The following is a 26,033-nucleotide window of genomic DNA, read 5'->3' as shown; positions in this document are numbered from 1 at the left end:
TTGGTCTACTGTTTACCTGGGAAGTTCATGACTTCATTTTTCTTTAGACCTGTTGTGTAATGAACCACATTTTCTTTGTCCATTCATTTGCTGAAGGGCGTTTTAAGTTATTCCATTTACTGGTTATATTGAACAGAGTAGCCATGAGCATTGTTGAGCAGGTGTCTTTGGAGTAGGATATCAAGTCCTTTGGGCATATCCTAGGAGTGGCCTGGCTGGGTCCTACAGTAGATTTATTGCTAGTTTTCTTATCAGACATTTCCCTACAACTTCACCAGCACTTTTTGTCAGTAATTCCTAGAACACTTTTGAATTGAATCATTCATTTCCTTGATTCTTTTGTCTTTTGAGTTCTTTGTATATTGTGGTTATTAATTGTCTCTCAGATAGACAGCTGGCAAAGCTTCCCTCCATTTCAAATTGAGGTTTCAAATTGAGGACTCGATCAAATTTTTGTGCCAGGTTATAGATATGTGTCTTAATTTCATTCTTCTGCACGTGACAATCAGGTTTCCCATTTGTTGAAGATGTTGTCTTTTCTTCTGTGTTTTGATTCTCTTAGCTCACAGTTTTAGATGCCAGAATTCATAGGTGTGTTGGCTCCTTGGTTGGTCTCCTGTGAGGCCTCCTGACTGCAGATGCACGGTGGGTGGGAGTATATGGAGAGGAGCTGGCAGAGCAAGAAGAGATTCTGAGCTGTCTCTTAACACAGGCATTCTCACAGAGCACTAATCTACTTTCCCCTTTTCTAGAGGCCGGGCAGTGACAACCCACTCACCTCCCACCAGGTTCATCTTTCACAGGTTATACCTCAGAACGTTGCTAGACAGGTGGATGGCACACATCTATACTCCCCACACTCGGGAAGCTGAGTGGAGATTTTGAGTGAGACTAGACTTACCTAGCAAGTTCCAGAGCAGCCTGTGTACTAAAACAACAAAACTCTCTCCTCTAAAATAACCAAAACCAAAAAGATTTTAGAATGCTTAGAAATACTGAATAGTATGTAGTACAGACAAGTGCAGTGAAATCCTGAAATAATTCAGGATTAAGACAGCACACTGTGAGCCCTGTATGGATCACCTGGCACAAAAGCCTGAGTCTTTGCCCTGTGAGCTCACTGAGATGGTGCAGAGCGCTCCCACTCACTCAGCGGCACCCCATGTGTTTACTGCAGCTCTTCTCAGCAGCTGATCCCGTGGGGACTTTACTTCAAGTTCCAGAACAGATTTCTGCGCATCTACCTCAGCCAGCTGGCCAGATGCTCACACAGCCAGCTCAAGTCTCTCTCCTGCCCCCTGCAGAGCCAACAAAACCAGCACAGGTACGTGGGGACTATTTTCCTGGTCTGTCACCCGTGGGCAGGTGATAAAACAGTAATGCACATTGATACTTTGGTTTGGAACAAGTGAGAAATTCTGTCGTGATAGTGTTACAGGTACAAATAAAAGAGCTGTATAAGGATCACACAGGTTTTTAAGCAACCAAGTAAGTCAGATATGAAAATATACCAAATACAGAAAATCTAGTAGCATATTGTTATTAGATCCTTGTAAAGTTTAAGGAAGCCAAGTACAGTTAGAGGAGTCTCCTTTGAGCCTGGAGAGGTAGCCGTCGGTTTCTTCTTTGCTCACTTACACTCCTTCATGCTGCTTCTTCAGGCTCTCTATTACCACATTTGTTCTGTTGAAGATACTTGTCTATTTGTGAGAATTGACTTGGTTAAACTAGGTAACATTTACTTAAGCATATACAATTGTCATTAAATTGTAGTGCGGTGACAGTGTCTGGGTAATAATGTCTGTGAGTCCCTGCGTCTGAGTAACTGCGGCTCCATCTGGTACTCTGTATCATGTGATAGTATGCCATATGGCTGAGTAAGAGTTTCAGTGTCAGCTCATTTATTAGTTGTTAGAAATGCTAGGTGAGAAGAAATGGCAGTTCTGACGTTTCCTTTTGTTCTTTAATATATCTTTATCTTGTGTTCTGTCCCCGGAGCCCACTGCTCTGAGTACTTCTACTTGGTCACACTGCTGACTTCCCTTCCTTCATCTGTCACATGGGAAAAATACAGGTGTCTTAGAAAAATTGACAGGAAGATTCGAATTATGTTATAGACAAATATAATGCATGTCCCCCAACAAGCAAAGCTCTACAGTTTTCAGAAAGATTTAAAAAGGCCTGGAACCTTGGGTTGGATGGAGTCCTAGGAGTCAGTTACTTTAGGACTTGGGAATCCTTGGGAATTAACTTTCTGATGCCATCTGACTTAGCAGAGAGCTGCCTTTTGTTCCTTTGGAGGTGTCTCCTCCCACCACAGGGGCTGTCTTGGGAGCTACAAGGACTTGGGCTGGGGAGGATGAAAACTTCTGCCAGGTATCTTTCTTAGATGGCCATTGTCCTTGCTTCATGTTCCTGACAGGGACTTTATATCAATGCATTTCAGGCTCAGTCTTCAGGAGAACGGTCCCAGGAGACCAAGATCCCTATCAGTCTAGTGCTAAGATTAAGGTAAGTGAGCATATGCTGTTTCCGAGTACTCTATAGATGTTGTCATAGTTGGGCCTTAGAGGATGGTACTGCATATCGATGTGTGTGTTTCCAACATGAATTGCTGGTTGTTTGTTTGAGAATCTAGCTCTTAGGTTCTGTAACTGCTTTGCATACCTGCTTAGTAGGGAGAGGGAACAGTGTGTGCATTTGCAGCGTGGCTGTCTGGGTTGTAATGGAGGATGCTGGGGCAGTGGCAGAGCAGGCTGTTGCTCTGAGGAGGAGTCTGACGATGGGGCGTGTGAGCATACAAACCAGGACAGGCACTTGATGGCTGTGGTTGAACAACCTGCCTAGAAGTTTGTACCTTTTGTTTTCCTGCCTGTTTTGTCATTGGTTTATGATGGGGTGTACAGAAAGGCCTGGGTAGATTGCTCAGGAAGAAACATCATTGGTATCAGGTCTGTGTTCCAGCCTTATCCCTACTAATAACAGTTGGAATCAAGATTCTATAGTTTTCTTTTCAGAATAAATTTGGTGTTGTATTGTTTCTTTGTAGTCATAAATGAATATGAAAAAAAAATTAGCTCAAAGACAGGCTAGACCTTCTTTCAGTGTTAAAGCCTGCCACTGACGTACCATGTAGTGGAATACCACACAGGAATTCCAGGCTATCCTCTTTGTAAAGTTATAGATAGAGGCCACAAGAGCTGTTTAAAGTGGTTTCTATGAGGAACAGTGAAATTACATCACAAATGTTGAAAAGCAGATTTGGATACTTTCTTTCGATAGGAAGTGTACTCAGTTGTAGATGAACAGGGTGTCTCAGTGCCCTTACCTATTGCACTGTACAGAGAGAGCGTGTGCTTGTCTCGCTGTACAGAGAAGTCTGTGTTGAGTCTTACCACAGTAGACTTGTGCCTCAAGAGAGTGTGGAGGACACTGTGTGTGATGAAGCCTCTGTTATCTTGAGAGGGACTTTTTGTCTGTTTTCTTGTTTTTTATTTTATTCTGGCTGTTTGTTTGTTTGATGGTGTTTTTGAGACAGGGACTCACTATATAGCCCTGGCTGTCCTGGAATTTACTATGTAGATCATACAGGCCTCAACCTCACAGAGAGCTATCTGCTTTGCCTCCGAAGTGCAGGATGATGCCAGCCAGAGTGATTGTTTAAGGATCACTTTTTTACAGTTTATGGAAGTAGTAGAAAGTTGGGTTCTTATTTCCCTTAATGGAGACTTTGATGCTAAATGAACAGAAGAGATAATAAACACCTCAAGACCAGTTTGCCATATTGTTATTTGTAATTGGAGTGCCAGTTAATCCACACAATTTCAGTGAGAAGTTCTCAAGCATATTATTTGTGAAATAAACCTGACCCTTTCCCTTGTTTAGGTAAGTGGATTTGAATCCACAGTGATCTGTCATGTGTGCTGTTAGACATTATGTTCTGATTTCTCTATCTTACCTAGAACTTCAGGCTACCTAAATCATCTCAATATATTAAGTGTTAATCACAGCTATACCTCACCAATCATATTGCTACCGGTATGGTCCCAGTTCCTTTTCCTGCCCTCTCTGCCTGTTCAAATCCTGCTCATCTTAAGTCCCATTTAAAAACTGTCTTGGGGACTGAAGATGGTTCAGTGGTTAAGAACACTGGCTGCTCTTGCAAAAGACCAGGGTTTGGTTCTCAGCACCCATATAAGAACTATTTGTAACTCCAGCCCCAGGATATTTGACACCCTCTTCTGGGCTCTGAGGGCACCCACCAGGCATGCACATGGTGCCCAGACTTACAAACAGCAGAATACTCTCACCTAGGAGCATAAACAGACAAACCCCTGCTTCTAAAGCTTTCTTCCTCATCTTGGTGTCGTGTGTTTTCTGTGCTGTTGTGGGATTTGAAGGAATAATGTGTACTTAGTACTATGCGTGTGATGGAGTGGACAACTAATGACAGCATCCTCCAGCATTCCAATCCCTCCTTCCTGTATGCACAGGCTTTTCTTCTAGTTTTATATGATTATATGCTCTCCTTCATTTTTTTGATGCCAAAATAGAATACCAAAGATTGAGTAATTTATAAATAATAGAGATTTAGGAAAGTATGGAGGTTCACACCTATAACCCCAGCACTTGGGAGGCTGAGGCAGGAGAATTCCTTAGAGTCTGAGCCAACCCAGGCTAGAGAGTAAGAGTTTGTCTTAACAACAACAAACCACAACAGACATTTGATTTCTTTATTTATTTTATTTGTTTATTTATTTTCCCAGAGCTGAGGACTGAACCCAGGGCCTTGCGCTTGCTAGGCAAGCGCTCTACCACTGAGCTAAATCCCCCTCCCCTTTTTTAAAAAAGGACCAGCCTCTTTTTTTTTTTTTTTTTTTTTTTAAGATTTATTTATTTCATGTGTGTGGGTATACTGTTGCTGTCTTCAGACACACCAGAAGAGGGCATCGAATGCCCATTACAGATGGTTATGAGCCACCATATGGTTGCTGGGAATTGAACTCAGGACCTCTGGAAGAGTAATCAGTGTTCTTAATCACTGAGCCATCTCTCCAGCTCAACATTTCATTTCTTACAATATGAGCTAGAAGTCCAGAGTGGTAGGGTCTGTGTGTACATCTGATGAAGGTCTTCATGTTGCTTTATCTTGTGACCAAAAAGACAGGAGTACACAGGAAAGCAAGAAGAGGCACAGTTCACCTTATGGCAGACAGACCTGCTCACTGCATTAGCCACTCAGTAGCCTCTCAGTACTACACCAAGGACTGGCTTTCCAACAGTCATTTTATGGTCTCATTCAGATCATAGTGTTATGTTATCTTAGTGGGATTAAGGGTGGGAATGGGCTTGAGTATCCTCAGATTAGAGATTCTTGTGTTGATCAGTAGGGGGATGATAAATTCAAAGCTATATAAGTTAATTTGATGATAGTGCTAAAAGTGTTAGCTAATAGCCCTGTTGAATGAACATATTAGGACAAAGTATATGATCTGTGAGAACAGAATAATCTTTCCATATATACATTCACATAAATACCCCTACATTTTATATATATATATATATATATATATATATATATATATATATATACATATATATATACACACACACACACACATATATATATACATGTCTATGCATGCCATGTATATATGTGTGTGTATACATGGCATGCATAGACACACACACATATACATATGTATACATACTTATATACATATATATTGGCACTGTAAGCATAGATTCAGAAATTTTTATTTTCCTTATTCTGTTTTAATAGGAATTCCAAAAAAGAACTAAATGATATTCGATTTGAATTTACTCCTGGGAGGGGTGAGTATTACAAAATATGACTAAAAACAATGAATACTGATTTGCTACTTAGGTAGGTATGAAGTTTTTGTCATTTAAATAAGGTTTGCTTTTAAAGGATGGTGAAACTTCCTGGCTTAGATTTTGGGAAATATACATGAAGAAAAACTGCAATGGATGCAATGGATTTACTAGTACTTTCACTTGGAGATCTGACTGTAATAAGATGTATAGTAATGAATACAAGCCTATTAGTAAATGCCACCATCAGGCATGCAGTTCCCTAAACATTCCATTCAGTTCTTAAGATAGCTATCTAAAGAACAATGATTCCCATTTGACAGAGGATGAACTCCAAGTTAGAGGAATGCAGAGCAACCAGTTCATAATCTAGAATGGGGCACTGAAGTCAAGTTCTTCCAGAGTCCAGAGTCCTTGCTCTTATCCTTGCACATGCTTCTTTCTGATAAGCATGCAACAGACAGGGTTCCTGGCTTCCCTTCCTCATGTGGAAGCTGAGCCTTGTCATAATACTCTTTCTAATTGTGAACTTCGACCTGGAACAAGACTTCATTTTTTTTTGCCTTTGTTAACTCATGGTTAGGAATGGCCAGCAAATGTCTATTGCTAGGTTGCACAGTTAATTTCCTGCATGCAGATATACAGAGGGTATGTTTTTTACTCTTTAGATATGTTTTTAGGAGTTTTAATTGCTAGGCATCTTACATGAATGTGTGCATACCACCTGTCTTAGTTAGGGTTCTACTACTGTGAACAGATACCATGACCAAGGCAACTCTTATAAGGACAACATTTAATTGGGGCTGGGGTACAGGTTCAGAGGTTCAGTCCATTATCATCAAGGTGGGAGTGTGGCCACATCTAGGCAGGCATGGTGCAGGAGGAGCTGAGAGGTCATCTTCATATTAAGGCTGCTAGGAGAAGACTGGCTCCCACATGGTTAAGAGTAGGGTCTAGCCAGGCGTGGTGGCACACGCCTTTAATCCCAGCACTTGGGAGGCAGAAACAGGTGGATTTCTGAGTTCGAGGCCAGCCTGGTCTACAGAGTGAGTTCCAGGACAGCCAGGACTACAAAGAGAAACCCTGTCTCGGGGAAAAAAAAAAAAAAAAGAGGAGGGTCTCACCCCCACAGTATACACTTCCTACAACAAGGCCAGACCTCACAGCAGTGTCCACTCCCTGGGCCAAGCATATTCAAACCACTACATTCAGCTCCCAGGCCCCCATAGGCTTGTTCAAACACATGAGCCATTGGGGGTCATACCTAGCAGTACTGTAGTAAAAAATACATTTAGTTCAACTTCAAAGGTCCCCGTAGTCTAAAGCGATCTCAACAATGTTAAAAGTCCAAAGTTCAGTCTCTTCTGAGATTCATCCAGTCACTTAACTGTAATCCCCAAAGCAAGACAGGAAAGCAGCTGGGCAAACTCCACACTCTGCATCTCCATATCTGATGTCAGAGTAGTCTTCAGGTCTCCAACTCCTTTTTCATCTTTGTTGACTGCAATACACTTCTTTCTCCTAGACTGGTTTCACTCCCTGTTAGCAACTTTCCTCAGCAGATATCTCACAGCTCTGGCATCTCAAACATCTCAAGCCAACTAACTTCACAGCTTCCATTCCAATGACTGGGATCCACAAATGTTCTTCTGGGCTCCTCCAAAGGGCGTGAGTCACATCTCCAGCTCCGCCCTCTGTAGCACTCTAGGCTTTGATTGACTCTACTATACTGCTGCTGCTGCTCTTAGTGATCATCCTATGGTGCTGACATCTCTGATACACTGGGGTCTTCCACTGCTACTAGCTTTCACCAATAACCTCTTCATGGTGCCAAGCCTCACCTTCTCTCCATGACCCCTTCAGTCCTGGACTGTCAACTGCAGCTGAGGCTGCACCTTCACCAAAGGCCTTCCATGGCCTCTCACAAAGCCAGGCCTCAGCTGCTCTCCATGACCCCTTCATACCTTCAAAACAAGTACCACCTGGGTGATTCTTACACATTACCAAGTCTAACTGCAGCACAAGGTATATATAACCTTGGCTGTTTTGGCTATTTCTGAAACACAGCTTCTTTGTGCTCTCAGAAAACAGTTCCCAGATTTCACCTCAGTAATGCTGGTCTCTTCTTCTGGGATTAAAGGCGTGAGCCACTACGCCCGGCTATGCTGGGTCTCTTCTTAATCACTGCTAATTAGTTAGCTCCAGCTAGCCAGCATCAATTGTCCTAGTAGTCCCTTCTGTCTTTGACTTTAAAGAAAAAGCCATATGGCCAAAGCTGCCAGAGCTCTGCTGCTTGCTGGGGCTGGAACATGGCCTCCTTGTTCTATTCCATTATCACCAGTTTTCTCTTTTCCAACTCCTTCGCTGCCTAAGCTTGGCTGTCCTGGAACTTGGTGTGTAGGTTGACCTTGAACCCAGAGATCTGCATGGCTTTGTCTCCTGAATGCTGGGATCAAAGGTGTGTACCACCACACCTAGACTTAAACTTTTTTCTTCTTGGAACTTTCTCTATACTAGGCTGGCCTCGAACTCAGAGATCTACTTGCCTTTGTCTCCTGGGATTAAAGATGTGAACCACTGTGCTTAGACCTAAGCTTAGCTGGCTGAGATCTTGCCCCCCCCAGTTACCACTTGCTCCATTTCACTTCCTGGTGCCCCTTACTTACTTGAACCATATATTTTATCTTTTTTTTCCTTTCTCAGCTTGCTCCTTTTCATTAAAACACTGTTCATAGGGCTAAACCAGAGAACAAAGTCTGCTGGGCTTTTTTGAGACTTCCTTTGTCAATGCAGTTAATATAAATCTCTTTACCTTAGACTCAGGCAGACTCTTCAGACAAGGGCAAAAAGCAGCCACATTCTTCACCAAAAAACCCACAAAAACAGTCTCTAGGCCACATACTGAAATTCTTCTCCACTGAAACCTCTTGGGCCAGGTCTGCACAGTTGAAATTAAACTCTCAGCAAGAAAGTTTGCCTTATTCCTACCAGAATAGCCCATTAAGCCCCATTTAAAGCATTCCATTACTTTTCAAATTCAAAGACCCCAAATCCACATTTTTCCAAAAAAAAAAAAAAAAAAAAAAAAGCATGGTCAGGTTTATCACAGCAGTACTCCACTCCTGGTACCATCTTCTGTCTTGGTTAGGGTTTTACTCCTGTGAACACCATGACCAAGGCAACTCTTATAAGGACAACATTTGATTGGGGCTGGCTTAAACAGGTTCAGAGGTTCAGTCCATTATCAAGGCAGGAGTATAGCAGCATCCACGCAGGCATGGTACAGGAGGAGGCTGCTAGGAGATGATAGCTCCCACGAGGTTAGGAGGAGGGTCTCATTGCCTCCACAGTGACATTCTTCCTTTAGCAAGGCCACACCCATTCCAACAAGGCCACACCTCCTAATAGTGCCCCTCCTTGGGTCAAGCATATTCAAACCACCATACCACCTCCCATTGGTTCTCTTGTTTCGTCTAGAGGCTCCAGTATCTATTCAGTTAAAGATGAAATTGATTGGATTGTTTGCTTATTTGAGGCAGGGTCTCACTGTGTAGTGTTAGCTGGCCTTAAACCCATAGAGATCTATCTGCCTCTCTCTGCCTCCAGGATGTTGAAATTAAAGATGAAGTTAGACTGAGATCATTTGCTTCATGCATTTGCTTACTGTTATATCAATTGCTTACATTGTGTCACCTAGGATGAGTAGGTAAGAAAGTAAGCTGCCACCATAATGATAATAATTTTAGTAAACTTTCATGATTCTCAGGAAAGATTGTAACATATTTTCTCAAGTCTTGAATTTGAGAAATTCACTTCATTTCACTGCATTTCATGTCTAAGCTCAGAGAGCTCAAGTTCAGAGTTTTTACTAATTTTTGTAGAACATAGAGTGAGCAGGACAGAGATTGAGTCCTAGAAAAACCAAAGTAAAAACACGCTACAGTTGCTAATCCTGATGGGAAGTGTCAGGCATGCCACCACTTTGCATTGCAACACTAGCGAGTGGATGAGTCTCCACTTGTAGGGCGCTCGTCTGATGCGCTGGTGATCTCTGCACTGTACAGTCCAGCCATTTGTCTTTTGCTTTGAGCCATGTAGTTCATATAGATTCTGCTCCCCAGCCAGACTTAGGAGAATGCTTCACCTGAGAGTAAAGGACAACCCCACTTACCTTCTTGATTCTGCAGACTGAATAGATGTTGGCTCTGTCATGTTCTCCCTGTGAACATTACAGTGACATGTGTACACAAGAAATACAGCACAGTGTTCTTTGTCCTTACAGATACAGCAGAAGGTGTTTCTCAGGAACTCATTTCTGCTGGCCTGGTCGATGGAAGGGATTTAGTAATAGGTAAGCATATTATTTTCTGCTCTTAGCCTTATTGTCATGTTGTATAGTGGTACCTAGAAGTCCTGCTTCCAGTGAACAGGTCTGATGCTTCTTGAAGTAGTCTTGGCTTCATTAAAATTATAGTATCAAGGACAGTTCCTGAGCAAACCAGCAAAAACCTGTCCTTCCTCAGACTCTTGATGGTGGTAAACATCTCTGGGACAGTAGGCGAACTGACAGGAAAAGTAGTAAGATAATGGCTGTGCTGTCTCTGATATGTCGGCTTGCCTGATCTGTGTAGACAGGGAAACTAGCAGGATGGAGATTGAATCCTAGGAAAACCAAAGTGAAGATGGGAAGTGAAGTCAGGTGTCCCAACACTTGCTCTGAATCACTTAACTGATGCATAGTTTAGGTTTTGTGGGCCTTGTATAGTCTGTGTCTTATTTTCCTTGTTTTCTGGGGAACAGAGTCTTGCTCTGTAGCTCAGGCAGGCCTGGAACTTACTATCCATCTCCTGCCTCAGTTCCCCAACCCCCACCCCATTACTAAAATTTTACAAGTGTACATCTCACACTTAGGTTTGTAGTATATCATTTGAAAAAGATTCTTACTTATAGAATAGTAAAACAAAGACAGATCACAGGCTATACTTGGTTGCCTCCTAGTCACAGGCTTTCTGGTGTCTCAACTTAAGGCATGCCTTTTACTCCACCATCTCTTTAGGGTAGTCAAGACATTTTAAAGAGTTAATTTAACAGTGACTCAGGATTTACTTATTCAGTCTGGAGATCAGTGATAGCTTTGATTTGGAAAATGTCTGGCCCCTTTTTTCCATTTTATTATCCATCATTCTTAACTACCATTTTTTAAGATTTTAAAATATTGTTGAAAATGTATTTATGTAGCTGCTCATTAATTTTCTTTGTATGATTACAGTGGCAGCTAATTTGCAGAAAATTGTGGAAGAACCTCAGTCAAATCGATCTGTCACTTTCAAACTGGTATTCACCCCTCTTACTCCTCTGCAGACCAGCCATTCCATTTCCTAAATGCCGAGACTATAGAATATGCTGAACCAGCAGGGCAGTGGTGGCACACGCCGTTAATCCCAGCTTTGGGAAGCAGAGGCAGGTGGCTGAGTTTGAGGCCAGCCTGGTCTACACAGTGAGTTCCAGGACAGCCAAGGCTACACAGAGAAAAACCCTGTCTTGAAAAACCAAAAGACTCTGCCGAGTTGTGTTCATCCACTCTTCCCAAGACCCCGACTGCACTCTCAAGCTGAGTGGCCTCACTTCTCTCCCTCCCAGAAGCCTACCATCTAGGCCTCTAACTCTTCTCAAGGAAATGATAAAGCCATTTGTCATAGTTACACAAACAGCCCCATCATTTCTAGAAGAAACACAGTGGCCTATTAACATGTCAGGGACCTTTCACCTTCCTTTCTGCGACCCCTTATCAGTTTTTATTGCTACCTGAAATTTTATTTATAAGTTGCCACACCTTGTCATTTTGTTTGGTTCTTAGGCATCTGGTGTTGAAGGCTCGGATATTCCTGATGATGGCAAGCTGATAGGATTTGCCCAGCTCAGCATCAGCTAAACCACAGTCCTGGAAGAGTCAGCCTAGGAGATGCCACACATGCACATGTCTGTTGCTTCTGTTGGCCTGAACCTACAACTGCCAAAGAACCCAGCAACGAACCTCCCAGCTTGGAGCTTTAGTTTTTTCTTTATGTTTTTCTTGCCACCCCCTTCTCACCTCCCTTTTCCTACAAGGAAAGAAAAGTTGGATCACCAGTGGCCAGCATTTCCTCAGAGAGTTCTGTTGGTAGACACGCTGCTCATGTCCCCTCTCCCTCCATCTGAGAAGCAGAAGTGGCCATTGTGCCTCAAGGCCCAGGATGGAAGTCTCTCAACTCATTCTTGCCTTACTACAGTGATGGCCCCAGTGGTTAGAGCAGCTGCACTGGGCAGCCTCATCTTGCCTGCTCTCCCACACCTGCTGGGACATGAGCATCTTGGGATATCTCTTTAACACTCAAGTAGCAATTAAAAGTTGATTGTTCAGCTGGAACCCAGAGAATTTAATTACTGTTTTTTTTCTTTGTACCTGATGTGAATTCTAGCAACCTTTGTTAGGAAAAAGCACAGCCTCGAATGGAGGCAGCCTAAACTCTTGTCTGTCCTCTTCATGGTGTCTCTTACGTGTTTTGCTGAGCTGTTCTCAGGCACCCCCTTCACTGCTCCCTCCAGAAAGGGTTGCTAGCCTTAACCTCAGCTGGTGCGAAACATCTGACTGTAGTCAGACTTCAGCCATCTGCTCCTTCAGAGTGCAACTGTGGAGTGTTTGTGCAGAAAGCATCAAGCAGTGGCGTACAAATCTTATCTTGCCAGAGGTAGTTTTTGAACAAGAAAAAGAACTTTGTAAATCATATCATTGGGAAAGTATTTTCAATATTTAAAAAAATTAAACTGAAGAAAAACTGATCTTTGATCCTCCTGTGAAGATGGATTTGCCTCTAAATCATGAGGAAATGGTGTACACGACTGAGATTTTTACAGCAATAAAGGAGATTCACACTAGGCTAGAGGCCTGCCTTCTGCTCCTCTCTTGCACTGACTCCGTGGAGGGGGTCTTCATCCACTAAACTGACCCAAGATGGAACATGAAACCACACGTGCCGTGACCTTTAGGTTTACGAGTAGACAGTGTTGATGTGATTTTCTACAGAAATTATGTAACTTATTCTTTAGGTTTAAAAAAAGAGCTCAATGCAATATGGGAATAATCAGTGAGGTTGATTTTTTTTTTCCTACTGTTAAATAGCATTTGTCTAATTGCTAATAAGCCTGCCAAGTTACCAAATTTTATATAAGAATGGAATAGTCAGTCTGGCCTTAAAGAGACACACAAAGATGGGCTGTGGGCCCCTAGAAAAGGACTAGTTAGTTGCCTTTTATAGAGTTCCTTGCACCTGCCATTGTTGGTTTGATGAACAAGATTAGGTACCCAGTATGTTCCCACCCTCAGCCCATCTCACCCAGTTCTGAGGATCAAACCATAGCATTGCTCCTGCAAGCAGCTCTGTGGACTTTTCTCTTAGAACACACCTAAAAGCTTCCTAACTTGTGCCACCTCATGGTTTCATTTATGCTGAGCCTGTAGTTTCAGTCATGGACTTTCGTATTATTGAATGCAAAGGCATGTTGAGAAAGGTGTTAGAGAGGAAGAGAAGATGGATTTGAGAGAGGGGTTGGGAGAAGGTCCCAAGGTCCCAGCAGGTTGGTAAAAGGAGGAACCTGCTGAGCTAGGAGGGAGAAAAAAGATTGACCAGCTAGTTTGCAAACCATTTTTCTTTCTTCTTTCCCCTACTTGTTAGAGGTAGGGTTATGAGGAAGCAAAGACGGGGAGGTGGGATTGCGTATGGGAAGCAGATAATGTTACCTTTGCAGAAGACTCATGGCTTGCTGTAGAATCCAATTTGGTTTCAGCAGCTTGACTCACTTAATTCACTTAATGGCTCAGAAAGGAATTTGATATCACTCTTCTGGCTTTTGACTTGGGGTGGTCCAGTGCCAGCCTGGAAGTAAGCAGCAGCCCATCTCCTGTTCACATTCTCTAGACGATCATCACGTCTGCCTTGCTGTGGCAGACAGACATGACAGTAAAAGTGTCCCAGGGCTCTTTTCCGTTCATTGTTTGCTTTTTTGGCAACTAGGAGGTCTGCACTAAGACCCAGGACAATGTTACTTCTCTGTGATGTGTGGTGACTTCCCTCTGCTGTCTTATGCAGTGATTGATGGTGAGAGAACCAGTCAGTGGAAACTGCCTAGGTGGGCCAGCTTGGAACCCAGGGAGCTGGAGCAGTGCTTCCAGGAGTACTCTGTCACTAAGTCCTCAAGATACCTTTGTCCCTGGAGTAAGGACTAACTGTAGCACAAGATAGCATGTGCCAATATAGCCAAGATAGTATGTGAAATGGTCTTTCTAAATGATAAGGAATCATTTGGGTTGGTTCTTGTTTTTTTTTGTGTGTGTGTGTTTTCCCTTCTGTTTTCAACCAAATCCTAGAGCCAGCTGAGACTGCTAAGTAATCTGAAGGCTAGAGCAAGGATGTACCAGTAATGTCAGTTCCTCCTTAGGATGTTTGCTGGATGGTGGAAAATGTAAAATATTACCTTCTTCCTCTTCTCTTGTATTTTACTGCATGGTTTTGTTTTTGTTTTTGTTTTTTTGTTTTTTGTTTTGATTTTTAATCAATAAAGAGTAAATTGTCCTTAATGGTGTATGAATGCTTTTTTCCCCCCCTTCTGGGGTTGGGAAGAGCTCTGAATAGGACATGACATGTGACTAGAGAGTAGCCAAGGTGCACAAAAACAGACACACTCACTGACATCCACATTTTTAGCAGAGTAGCTTAAACTGTGGTGCTCCATTTGGGGCAACACATGCCCCAGATAGGGAGAAGGAAGACTCCCCAAGGAAACTGGACATGGCAGGCAGTGAGCCATTCCCATTATGTCTTGATTTTTTTCTTGGCTCTTTGATTCTGCTTATGATTTTAGACAGGGGAGGACTGTAGCCATTGGAATTCCTGTTGGAAAGTGTAGAGCAGTGCTGAGCTCCCCATGGAGAAAGTATAATTCACATTCCACGTTATATTTTTGATGTAAACTACATCTGTGCCCATAAAAATACTCCCTTCTGCCTGGCCTGTTCATGTCTTTCCACACTGACCCTTGGCAACCAATGTTTGTGTTGGTTGTGGATTGTTTTTATTTTCATGTCACAAGCATAGGGGTTGAGCCTAGGACCTCATGCAGGACAAGCACTCTTCAGATGAGTGTCCCTCCATGATCCATTGATCTTTGTGTAGCTAGGAGCAATTACACAGTATGTAGTCTGTTCACATTGGCTTCTTTTAGTGATATAGAAAGTTCTTTCATATCTTTTTATAATAGCTGGAGCTTTTTGTTTGTTTTTTTGTTTTTTGTTTTTAGCACTGAATTCCAGTGTCTACCACAGCTCATCATCCACCTACTGAAGGATATCTTTTGTACTTCCAAGTTTGGACAGTTAAGAACAAAGCTCCTGAAATCTTTGTGCAGGGTTTTGTGTGGACATATGGTTTCAACTCATTTGACAAATGCCAGTGAACATAATTGCTGGGTTTTAAGGTAAGAGTATGTTTAGTTTTGTAAGTAAATTGTTAAGCTATTGTTTAAAATAGCTGTACTGTTTTGCATTCCTGTTGCTTCACACTCCTGGGCACTTGAAACAGTGTCAGTATTTTGAATGGAGCTGTTCTATTAGGTATGTAGTGGTTTCCTGTCTTAAGTTGCAGTTTCCTAATGATTATGCTATTGAACATCTTCAGGTATGCCAACTTGCCTTCTGTGTGTTCCAAGGACACGGTTATTCAGACTTCTATTTTGAGGTAAGCACAGACTTACAGGAATATTTGCAAGTGATACCAAAGATTCAGCTATATCTGCCTTGTGGCTTCTCTGAATGTAAATATCTCTCAACCATACACACCTGTCATAATCAGGACATTTAGCCTTGATAGGACACTGTTGACTAATGTACAGACTGGGGAAGCTTCAGTTATTGCAGTATTGTACCTTTTCTGGACTCTGTCCACAATCCAGTATTGCCTTTAGCAATAGTGCTTCCTTGATCTCTGGCCTGGCTCAACTTGATCTTTGTCTCTTTCGACCTTAACACTTTCATCAAGCAATGGTAGTTACTTTGCAGATTATCTCTCAGTATGATCATTTTTATGTAAATAGTTGATAGACTTTTATGTCCTTGTAATCAGTTGCATATCTTACTGAGTTTTAGGAGTTACTTACAGCTGAGGATGATTGCACATGTCCCTAATCCTAGCCTTGCAGTGAGACAGGGGAATCAGGAGGTCCCATGGCTTCCCTGGAGACATGCTGAGATCTGGCCTTTAAACAAAGAGATTATTTATTTATTTATTTATTTCCTAGTCTGTGGCTTAAAAACCTCATCCTCTTTAACAGTGTCTTTCATAGAGTACAAGTATTTTAAGTTTCAGTGAAGGCCAACTTATCAATTACTTTATAGGTTATTGATACTTTATTTAAAAAGTCATTTGTATGTCCAAAATTATCCAAGTTTAACTCAGTATCATCTTCTGGAATGAAACGTTTTGTATTTTATATTTAGTTTTACAGTCCAATTTAAGTTTTTCTATATTGTTTCCTTTTTCTGTATGCACTGCCTTGCCCACATCATTAGGTAGGGCTTTCAGCAGTTCTGCTGGTCTAGGTGCAGCCTAGTTCATGACTATTTTCTTATTTAAATAAACACTGTTAAGTTTAATCTCTCTAAAGCTTTAGGAAGCTGAGGTCAACTTCACTGTTACCTCTACACAGTGTCTTTCTATCTATAGACAGAAGACTGCTGGTGATTTTCCTGACACTCTAAATAGAGAATATATTTATTCCATATAAAAGTGTCCTGGTAGTTACAAAACAATCGTTACCTTTCTGGGTTTTACAGTAATGGGAAAACAAACTAGGATATATATTCCTCACCCCCCTCTGTGTGTGTGTGTGTGTGTGTGTGTGTGTGTGTGTGTGAGAGGGGGGGGGTGAGAGAAGGCGGGGGAGGGGGGAGGGAGAACATACATGTACATAAGTGCAGGAGTGTGCACACACATGCTTCCACGAACACCACAGCAGTCAAGAGGACAGTGAACAGAGGCAGTTCTCTCCTACCTTTCTGTGGGTTCTGGAGATTGAACTCAGGAGTTGACTGGCTTGCTTGGTAAGCATTATTTGCTGAGTTTTTATTTTTTGAGATAGTGTTTTAGTTAGGGTTTCTATTGCTGTACCAAAACACTATGACCAAGGAGCAAGTTGGGGAGGAAAGAGTTTATTGGCTGTATACCTCTAGATCATAGTTCATCATTGGAGGAAGTCAGGACAGGAATTGAAGCAGGGCTGGAACCTGGAGGCAGGAACTGATGCAGACGCCTTGGAGGAGTGCTGCTTACTGGCCTGCTTTCTTATAGAACCCAGGATCACCATCCTGGAGGCATTTTCAGCTGAGGCTCCTTCCTCTCTGATGAGTCTAGCTTGTGTTAAGTTGACAAAACCAGCCAATACGGATAGTAAAGTCTCACTCTGTAGCCTAGGCTGGCCTGGAGGTCGCAGTTTATTCCCGGTGGACTCCAGGTCTCAGTGATCCTGCCTCACCCTCCTAAGGGTGCTGTAGTTGAGGTGTAAGACACCATATTGGCTTGTCCTGCCCTTTTGTATCATTCTCCACAAGAAGTACAAGAATCTTTAGAGACCAGTCCACCCTTCTCCTCAGGTAGGTAAGTGGGTGAGAAAGAGATTTGGGATGAGTCAGTGGCACAGCATAAACTTCTACCTCTTCTTCAGTTGTCTCGTATAAGAATACTCCAACTAGGCGTGGGGGAGGGACTGGTGAGGAAGCCTGAAAGTGCTCCTTTCATGTACCATATTTGGCTTTGTCACTGTCCTGGTCAGCCAGAGGCCAGGGCTGCTGCACATGCAGGCACATATGCTTGTGTGCATATGTAGAGGTAATTGCAGAGGGGAACTTTGCCCTGTGTTATGGTTATCATTGATTGCTCTGGGAGATTGGGATACACCCGAAGAGCCTGTATTTGTTTTTAATTTAGTAAAAGAAGGTTCTAGATTACTAGAAATTTACTAGATTACTAAAAAACTGGTTCCTTTCTTGATTAGAACTGAAAATACAACACAGACACACATACACACATGCCTTTCTTGTAATCACTCTGTGTTCTTGACTTGTCTTTGGTAGTAAAAAGAAAGGGTATGGTTTGTCTTTTGTGTGTCCCCTGGCCTGCTTGCTGCTCTGGGATTAGCTAGTATTGCATACTACCAGAAAAAAAATAAGATCAGGAGAAGAATATCAAGGTTATAGGCAAGAAGTGGGTCTTGGGTCTTAGTGCAGGCAAGTTTTTTCCTTTAAAAATTTCATGTTTGAATATCTTAATCATACCCATACCCACCCTCCACTCCCTTTTCCCAGTTTGCCCTAACACATCTCCTTCCCAACATCATGTCTTCATTTGCTTATTATAGATGTTTAAAGTTTTACTTATTTATTATAGAAGATACAATTTTTATGTGTATGAATGTTTGGCCTACACATATGTATTATGTGTTTCATGGGCATGCCTGATGCCCATGGAGGTCGGTGAGGGCATTGGATACTCATGAAACTGGAGTTACGGAGAGGAGTGAGCTGTCGTGTTGGTGCTGGGGACCAAATCTAGGTCATCTGCAAGAACAAGAAGTGCTCTTAACCACTGAGCCATCTTTGCAGCCCATTGTTTAGAAAAAAGCAAATAACCCACTGAATACAGTTAGTAGACATATGAGTCCATATGTGCATGGATATGGGTTCATCTAAAGAAGCATGGTCAACCCATCAATGGCCACTCCTTCAGAGGATGGTTCTTTCTATGCAGCAAACAGCTGCCATTAGCACCTCAGCTTAAGGTTTGGGGTGGAGGAGGAGCAGCAGCACACCAGAATTCTTTTCTCACGGTCACTTACTAGATACTGATCAGCTTTTATTGTCCCTTCTTCCCTATGCCCCCAGGACTCTGGGAAACATTCTTCTACTCTTACCTCCTGTGAGATAAGGATTTTAAAGGTTTCACATATTCTCATAAGGCATTTGTCTTTCTATGCTTGGCTGTGTTCAGTTACTAAAATCTGCAGTTTAAAGTATACAGTCCCAAAAGAGCAGAGTTCCACTGGTTTTGGTTTTGGTTTTATTTTTAATGGTGAATAATATTCTGTTGTACATATGGGCCACATTTCTTTTATGATCACTTTGGTTGTTTCTGTTTCTGAAACGTTGGCATTTTTAGCTGGCTTAATCTTTTTTTTTTTTTTTTTTTTTTTTTTTTTTTTTTTTTTGGTTTTTCGAGACAGGGTTTCTCTGTGTAGCCTTGGCTGTCCTGGAACTCACTCTGTAGACCAGGCTGGCCTCAAACTCAGAAATCCGCCTGCCTCTGCCTCCCAAGTGCTGGGATTAAAGGCGTGCGCCACCACCGCCCGGCAGCTGGCTTAATCTTATACAGGTCATGTGTAGATAACTACAGCTGATGTGTGCAGCACCCATGTCATGTGCAGAGGTCAGCCTTCCACAGCCCTCTACATCAAACGTAGAACCAGCGCTTATACCCACTGTGCCCTCTCTTCTGTGATGGTCAGGGAGGCTTGTTGAGAGGGAGAGAGAGAGATCTTCACTCTGGCTGAGTGCGCACATTCACTTAGTCTCACCAACTTGAACAGTTAAGTCTCAGAGTTAACAACTACCCTCTGTAACAAGAAACTTCCTTGACTAAGATTAAGAGCATCACAAATTAGGAATAGAAAACATGGGTGGAGAAGACACTTTCCCAGCATAGCTATTTAATAAAGTAACACTCATCAATTCTTCTCTAGGGCATGAAACGTTAGTAGCCATAGGTTCTGATCATGTTTACAGGCACAAGCGTCCATTCTCTTCTGTGGAACAGATCTCGGATGCCTGTGAGAGCAGTTGGTTAGACCTACGTCTGTCTTGCCACGTTTGCCCCAGTAGGCACATTATTGTGTTGCATTGTGCAATGTGAGGTCCAATGCTTGGTGAAACCACTGATTCAGGAGCTTTTGCTATGGACCTGTTATCTGTCTCCCACGTCTCGTGAGGTTTAGTCTCCTGAAGAGATGCTCATGCCCCTCCAAATGTTGCAGACACTCTTAGAATCTGAGGGTTTTTTGTTTTTTTTGTGATGGTAAAGCAGTCGAGGTGACTGTGAATTGTTGGAAGTTATAGTTGGAAATCAATGAGGAAGACAATTTCATCTTTTGAAGACTTTGGCCTAGAAAGGTGTTCTTGTGATGTCTGTGTCTGTCACAGACAATAAAACATTCTCACATACATGTGGTTTTGGGGTTTTTGTTGTTGTTTCGATATTCTTTCTTGTCAGACTACGGAGGTAAGGTATAAACTGATAGGTGTAGCTGCCCAAAGCTGGGTTAAACATTAATGTAGTTGTCACCACAGCCCAGAGCAGCAAGCCTGCGTGGTGTTCTTAGACTAAGGAGTGAGAAGCAGACATGGCTCAGTTTGCAGAAGTCATGGCTGAAGTGGGCGACTTTGGTCGCTTTCAGATGCGGGTGACCATCCTGATGGGTATCCCCAATTTCCTGTCTGCATTCTTCGTGTTTGGCCAGGTTTTCATGGTCCTTGATGAGGCTCACCACTGTTCAGTGTCCTGGGTTAAGAACCACACTTTCAACCTAAGTGCTGCTGAGCAGCTGGCTGTAAGCATACCCAACGACACTGCAGGCCAGCCTGAGTCCTGCCTCATGTTCCGGCCACCTCCTGACAGTGCCAGCCTGGAAGACATCCTGAGCCACCGCTACAATGAGACACAGGCCTGTGACTCAGGCTGGGACTATCCTGAGAATAGGCCTCAGTCCCTAAAGAATGAGGTAGGATAGCTTGTTGTTTGTTTTTCACGGGTCTGCCCATTCCTTGGACCCTGTGCCTTTGCTACTTGCTGCTCTGTCTCTTGTCTTTGTGCCTGCTTTCTCCTTTAGCCAGTCATCTTGTCCACTCCCCCATTGGGCATCACAGGCCAGGCGACCAGCCTTGTGCCCAGCCTTGAGCTCTGAATGCCAGCTGAATGCATGTGCCACTGTAACTTTCTCTGGGTGCTCTGCTACCTAAGTGGCTGTTGGTCTTGTAATGTTCTGTTGTCTGTATCTCTTGGCGTGCCCTTCTGCTTATCTGCCCAGCTGCCTACCTCTGTTTTCTCCCTCTCCTCTGCTCTTCCTTTTGTCCTTTTCATGAGCTCTGCCTGATGCCCTCCCTTCTTGTCCTACTTACTGTCTCCTTCCATGTCTCTACCTGCCTTACTGCGTGACCGGGATGGTTTCCTGCTTTTCAACTTCTTCCCAGATGTATGCCTCAATGTCACCTCCGGCTACAATTGTAGGATATCAGTCAGAATTCAGTCATTGTATCACATTACCTTCAAGTTTTAAATATTCTATGCTCAATGAATTCACTATGGTGCAGAGTTGCCTTGGTACACAGTGTGGGAACCACGGGGTTTAGATGATAAACTTGGTTAGCCCTGGATGCTATACCCAGTCTTACATACCTTGCTTTCATTTCAGTTTGACCTGGTGTGTGATCGGAAGAACCTGAAGAGGACCTCTCAGTCGGTGTTCATGGCTGGACTCCTCGTTGGGGCCCTGGTCTTTGGGCCCGTTTGTGACTGGTATGTGCTGCTGGTCCAGCATGCTTTTAGGTTTCTCAGTTATCCTCCTGGAGCCATACCAGCAACCATCAAGATAAGTCCTATTGCCTACCTTCAGATGGGCCTCCCAGGGAAAACCCTATCTTCCTACTCTGACAGAGGGCCAGAATAGGCTTGCCTGGGGCACTCTTGATTCAGTTCTGGGAAGGCCTCTTCACTTCAAATCCTGTCCTCCTGTTACCTCAGGATTGGCCGCAGAGCCAGCATTCTGCTGCAGGTGCTTCTGTCAGGCGTCACAGGTGTGGCCACAGCCTTTGTGCCCAGCTTTGAGCTCTACATGGTTCTGTGCTTCGTCTCAGCTATTGCTGTTGCTGGATATATGATGAGCACCATGATTCTGGGTGAGTGTGTGAGCCCTGGAGCCATCAGGACCGTCTGAAACATGTGCTCTTGAGAGCCCCCAAACAGCCTGAGGGGAAAAGATTCAGTCATCTCTACCTAAGGAGGTCATAGAGGAGCTTCCTGTGCTGTGAATGACGCTCAGTGCTTGCCATGATACCATCTGGATATCAACAGAGAGTGAGGAGATTCAGTCCAAACTCAGCCTTTGTTTTCACAGTGTCAGAGTGGGTCGGACCGTCCCGGAGAACACAAGCCATGGTCCTGGCACAGAGCAACTTTGCCCTTGGGCTGATGGTGTTAGCAGGACTGGCCTATGGTGTCCGAAACTGGAGACTCCTGCAGATAATAGGCACTGCACCCATCTTCCTGCTTGTCTTCTATTTCTGGTGAGGAGACCCTTGCCAGTGATAGGCCACACAAGTTGGGAGCACTGTGGCAAGATGCAGGACCCAGAGAAGGGAGCCTGTAGGGCTTGGGTGGGAGGTTCAGTGTGCACTGGAATTCTGGGTGGCTGCACAGAGCTCAAGACCCCAGCATCACGGCCATGTGTGGTTGACAGGGTTCTGCCAGAATCTCCACGGTGGCTCCTGTCTCAAGGAAGGACAGAGGAGGCCAAACAACTTGTCCAGAAGGCAGCCTTGGTGAATGGCCGGCCACTTTCCCCAGAGCTCCTAAACCAGGTACCTGTAAGCAGGTGAAGGCCCACCCCAGCTCAAGCCAATCTCCATGCCTGTGTCCTGGCCCCTCACTCTGCCCTTCTTGTAGCTGGTCCCTGAGAAGACAGGCCCCTCGGGGAATGCCTTGGATCTTTTCAGACACCCTCACCTCAGGAAGGTGACTCTGATTCTCATAGCTGTCTGGTAAGTGCCCAGGGCCTTGTCCCTCCATTAGGACAGATGCAGAGGGCCACTTGTTTTCTGCTGTGTGTCACTGGAGGGGTGGACAGAGACTTTAACTGTGATGGTTTCTCCTCAGGTGGGCCCATGTCTCTTGGTCTGGACTCAAAAGCCAGGATGTTCCTTTGGGTGTGACTTGATGTTCACCCAGCAGTGACAGGGATGCTTGGGTACTTTGTAGGTTTGTGGACAGTCTGGTGTACTATGGCCTCGGTCTCCAAGTGGGGGACTTTGGTCTGAATATCTACCTGACACAGCTAATATTTGGAGCAGTGGAAGTGCCTGCCCGCTTTCTCAGCATCCCCATGATGGAGAAGCTGGGTCGCAAGTGGAGCCAGTTCTGTGCCCTGACTCTGGCTGGCACCATGTGTATCATCATCATCTTCATCCCAGGAGGTACCTGGCTGTTTCCCTTCTTCCTCCCTGCCATGGCTAGAGCCATTGCCCCACCCCCTTCATTACTAAGGGCTTCCCCAGGGTGTGGGTATAGAGGGTGAGGCATTTGAATAGACAGGGAGGTGTGCAGGCTTAGGTGATGGGTGTCCTTCTCTCTGTGTGACTGTCCTGCACTTCCTCCAGATCTTCCCACAGTGGTCACTGTGCTGGCCGTGGTGGGGAAGTTTGCCTCATCTGCCGCCTTCACTATTTCCTATGTGTACACGGCTGAGCTCCTCCCCACCATCATCAGGTAAGAGCTGCTGGGGTGACTTTTTGTCCTTTGACCTGGGGATCTAATACCACTCAGTCCCTCTGCCCCTCTGTCATCAGTCCACAGACAGCCAGTGAGCTGCTTGCAGGGCCTAGGAAGTCTAATGCCATTCACCATGGTGTCACTTGTGGACATAGGCAGGCCCTGGCCATGTCAGGACCTGAATGTGGGACAGAAGTAAGAGCTGAGAGGAGAGGAGCACTCTGAAGTGGAAAGGGAGTTTGGGTCTCTTGAGTGATGGGAGGAAGACAGAGGGTTATGGCTAGTCCAAGAAGCTTGTTCCCTGGCCAGACCAAGGTGGCTGAGACCTGGTTCCTGACAGCTGTGGAGTGAGTGCATCCTCCATCAGTGGGCAGAGCCTCAGCTTGTGTTGCTTTTCCCAGGCAAACAGGCATGGGGTTGGTGAGCATCTTCGCCAGGGTCAGTGGCATCATCACACCCCTTGTGATGCTACTGGAGCAGTACCACCAGGCGCTTCCCATGCTCATCTTTGGCAGCCTCCCCATTGGTGCAGGCCTACTGTGTGCTCTGCTGCCTGAGACACGGGGCCAGACCCTGAAGGATACCCTCCAGGACCTGGAGCAGGGGCACCCCACACGGTGAGCACTGACTTCCTGGCTTCTCCCCAGGCCCAGGCCCCCCAGTCACTATAGTTCATTATTAGTTACTCATTGCTCACTGGGTAACATGGCACCCACTTGGTGCCACAGATATCATAGGTTATTTTCCTGCTAGGGCTGATAAGGGCATTTATTAATCATGGGCCTGCATCGTGGGCAGTACTGACTGCTTTTTTCCCCTTTGCAGGTCCTCAATGACACAGTTCCCTGAAAAAGAAATGGAGGCTAAAGGAAGAAGCTCTATCCCCCAAGTTAGCATTAGTAGTGCTCCTAGTTCTGATTGTGGTTGTTAAGGGCCAGTTCATATCCCACACCTCATTACACAGTGGATATCAGTGGGCCCTGATTTGAAGGAGGCACAATGCCAGCTTGTTGGTGGACGGGACCAACCTCCCTGCTCACCTCTGTCTCTGAATTGCTGCTCAGTAAGGTGTTTGTGTTAGGATCCTGGCTGTGTCTTGATCTTCTCTGATTGTTCCTGTGGGTATGTCATGGTGAATAGGATCAGGGAGGAAGGGGTACCTGCATATGTGAGATATCGCATCACAAACTAGAACACTTTCCTCCTTGGTCAGGCCTCTTACAGGTCCCACCAGTTTTCACATTGCCACACCCTGGCCCAGTGTCCACAGTGCAAACCGTTGGAGAACACTGTGAAACTATTTCCAGAGCACACAGATTCTTTCAGCATCTCCCCCTTCACACTTGGTTACCTTCTCCGAGGAGTGAGCAGTACTGTACCTGTGGGCTGGGCATCCAGTCATGGATGTTTCATACTGTTCTCTTTTGAGATCATAGACAAACATGCTCTTTAGCTTTTGTTGTTTTGTTGTATGAGCTGTATTCCCAGACCTGCCTTTGGCATCTTGGTAGACATTATCTCTTCCATTTCTTAGGGATTATATATGTCTAGGAGAAATATTTTCATTCTGTGATGCTTAATTTTCATTGTCTCCCTGCCTGGATTGCAGTCACTAAGGAGGAACATCTCTGGGTAGTGTCTGTCATGATGTTTTCAGAACTGAGGAGGGAAGGTCCTGCATATGGGCAGTATCCTATTGGTAAGGTCCTGAACTAAATATAAATAAAACCGTGAAGGGAGCTGAGACCCAAGCTGTACTGTCTACTTCCTGCCACCGTGATGGCACTGATTAAACTCCACCCTCACACTGTCGGGCAGGGTCAGTTCTTTCTTCAGTTGCTTTGATAGGTTGTCACAACAAAGAGAAAAGTGACATAGAGAACTGGTATGGAAGGTTCTGGCTTTTCATGACAGATCTGATCATGTGATTCTTAGACCTTTGAGAAAGGTTTGCAAAGAGGAGTATGTAAACTTGGAACCTTGGGCCGATGGATCCCTAAAACACGTGAGCAGGGCTTAGTGGGCCATTCTCCTGGGAGCTTGTAAAACCAGAATGCTCAGAGAAATGCAGGCAGTCTCATTCAACTTAGGAGGTTTTAGAGGGAAACAAGGACTCTCTGGGACTTGGGCTGGAAGCCTTTGGTCATATATTGTGGCACAGAATTAGGCTGCATTCTATTCTGTAAGAAATTGAGTGAAGCCAGATTCAAAACATCGAGGTTGTTTGTTTTCTTACAGAGAATCCAGATAGTACACTCTGCAGGCTGTGATAGGGCTATTGCTTATGTATTTAGATCCACAGTGTGAGAGAGCACAAAGATAAGAAACAAGTGAACCTTGTTGGGAATGCAGTGTGAGCAATTTGAAGTTGCAGATAAAGTACAGACCAAGCACGATAATCAGTTGTTAGAGGAATTAGCACCATCAAAAAGAAACCCTCTCTTCACTGAGATAGTAGAAAGGCTTTCCTTAAAGATAAGTCCTGACCTACGAAAGATTAGAATTTGTGAAAATAGCTCATTTATTCAAAGGAAGAGCCTGAACCAAGAATGGTTCTGAAAGAATCCCCTCATTCAGAAA

The 26,033-nt window shown here is 44.2% G+C and overlaps 2 protein-coding genes across 5 annotated transcripts in view; both read left to right on the top strand.

Annotated features, from left to right (window-relative positions):
- Oxsr1 (oxidative stress responsive kinase 1) overlaps window positions 1–14,449 on the top strand; it is an 86,046-nt gene extending 71,597 nt beyond the window's left edge. For 2 of the 3 annotated variants that reach the window (XM_034484042.2, XM_034484043.2), the window contains 6 exons: window positions 1,178–1,324; window positions 2,447–2,511; window positions 5,783–5,835; window positions 10,118–10,186; window positions 11,105–11,169; window positions 11,693–14,449. In XM_034484042.2, coding sequence (XP_034339933.1) covers window positions 1,178–1,324; window positions 2,447–2,511; window positions 5,783–5,835; window positions 10,118–10,186; window positions 11,105–11,169; window positions 11,693–11,767 — 474 coding nt within the window. In that variant the 3' untranslated portion in view covers window positions 11,768–14,449. The remainder of the gene's footprint in view (window positions 1–1,177; window positions 1,325–2,446; window positions 2,512–5,782; window positions 5,836–10,117; window positions 10,187–11,104; window positions 11,170–11,692) is intronic. The other variant, XM_076917342.1, reaches the window with a different exon arrangement.
- Window positions 14,450–14,555: 106 nt separating this feature from the next.
- On the top strand, window positions 14,556–25,199 carry LOC117693243 (solute carrier family 22 member 13). Of its 2 annotated transcripts, XM_076917340.1 has the most exons (12): window positions 14,556–15,345; window positions 15,546–15,605; window positions 20,431–20,691; window positions 21,382–21,485; window positions 21,711–21,865; window positions 22,084–22,252; window positions 22,426–22,546; window positions 22,632–22,726; window positions 22,944–23,158; window positions 23,342–23,450; window positions 23,855–24,070; window positions 24,279–25,199. In XM_076917340.1, exons 3-12 carry the CDS (start codon window positions 20,437–20,439, stop codon window positions 24,382–24,384), a joined length of 1,545 nt encoding a protein of 514 aa, XP_076773455.1. In that variant the 5' UTR covers window positions 14,556–15,345; window positions 15,546–15,605; window positions 20,431–20,436; the 3' UTR covers window positions 24,385–25,199. The 2 variants fall into 2 exon arrangements, with proteins under 2 accessions (XP_076773455.1, XP_034339611.2); XM_034483720.2 differs by lacking the exons at window positions 14,556–15,345; window positions 15,546–15,605 and having other exon boundaries at window positions 19,252–20,691.
- Window positions 25,200–26,033: the final 834 nt, after the last annotated feature.

This window comes from Arvicanthis niloticus, chromosome 21 (assembly GCF_011762505.2).
Source record: "Arvicanthis niloticus isolate mArvNil1 chromosome 21, mArvNil1.pat.X, whole genome shotgun sequence".
In the NCBI taxonomy this organism is placed as follows: domain Eukaryota; kingdom Metazoa; phylum Chordata; class Mammalia; order Rodentia; family Muridae; genus Arvicanthis; species Arvicanthis niloticus.
The sequence above is the reverse complement of the archived record's forward strand: the minus strand, read 5'-3'. Positions and strand labels throughout refer to the sequence as shown.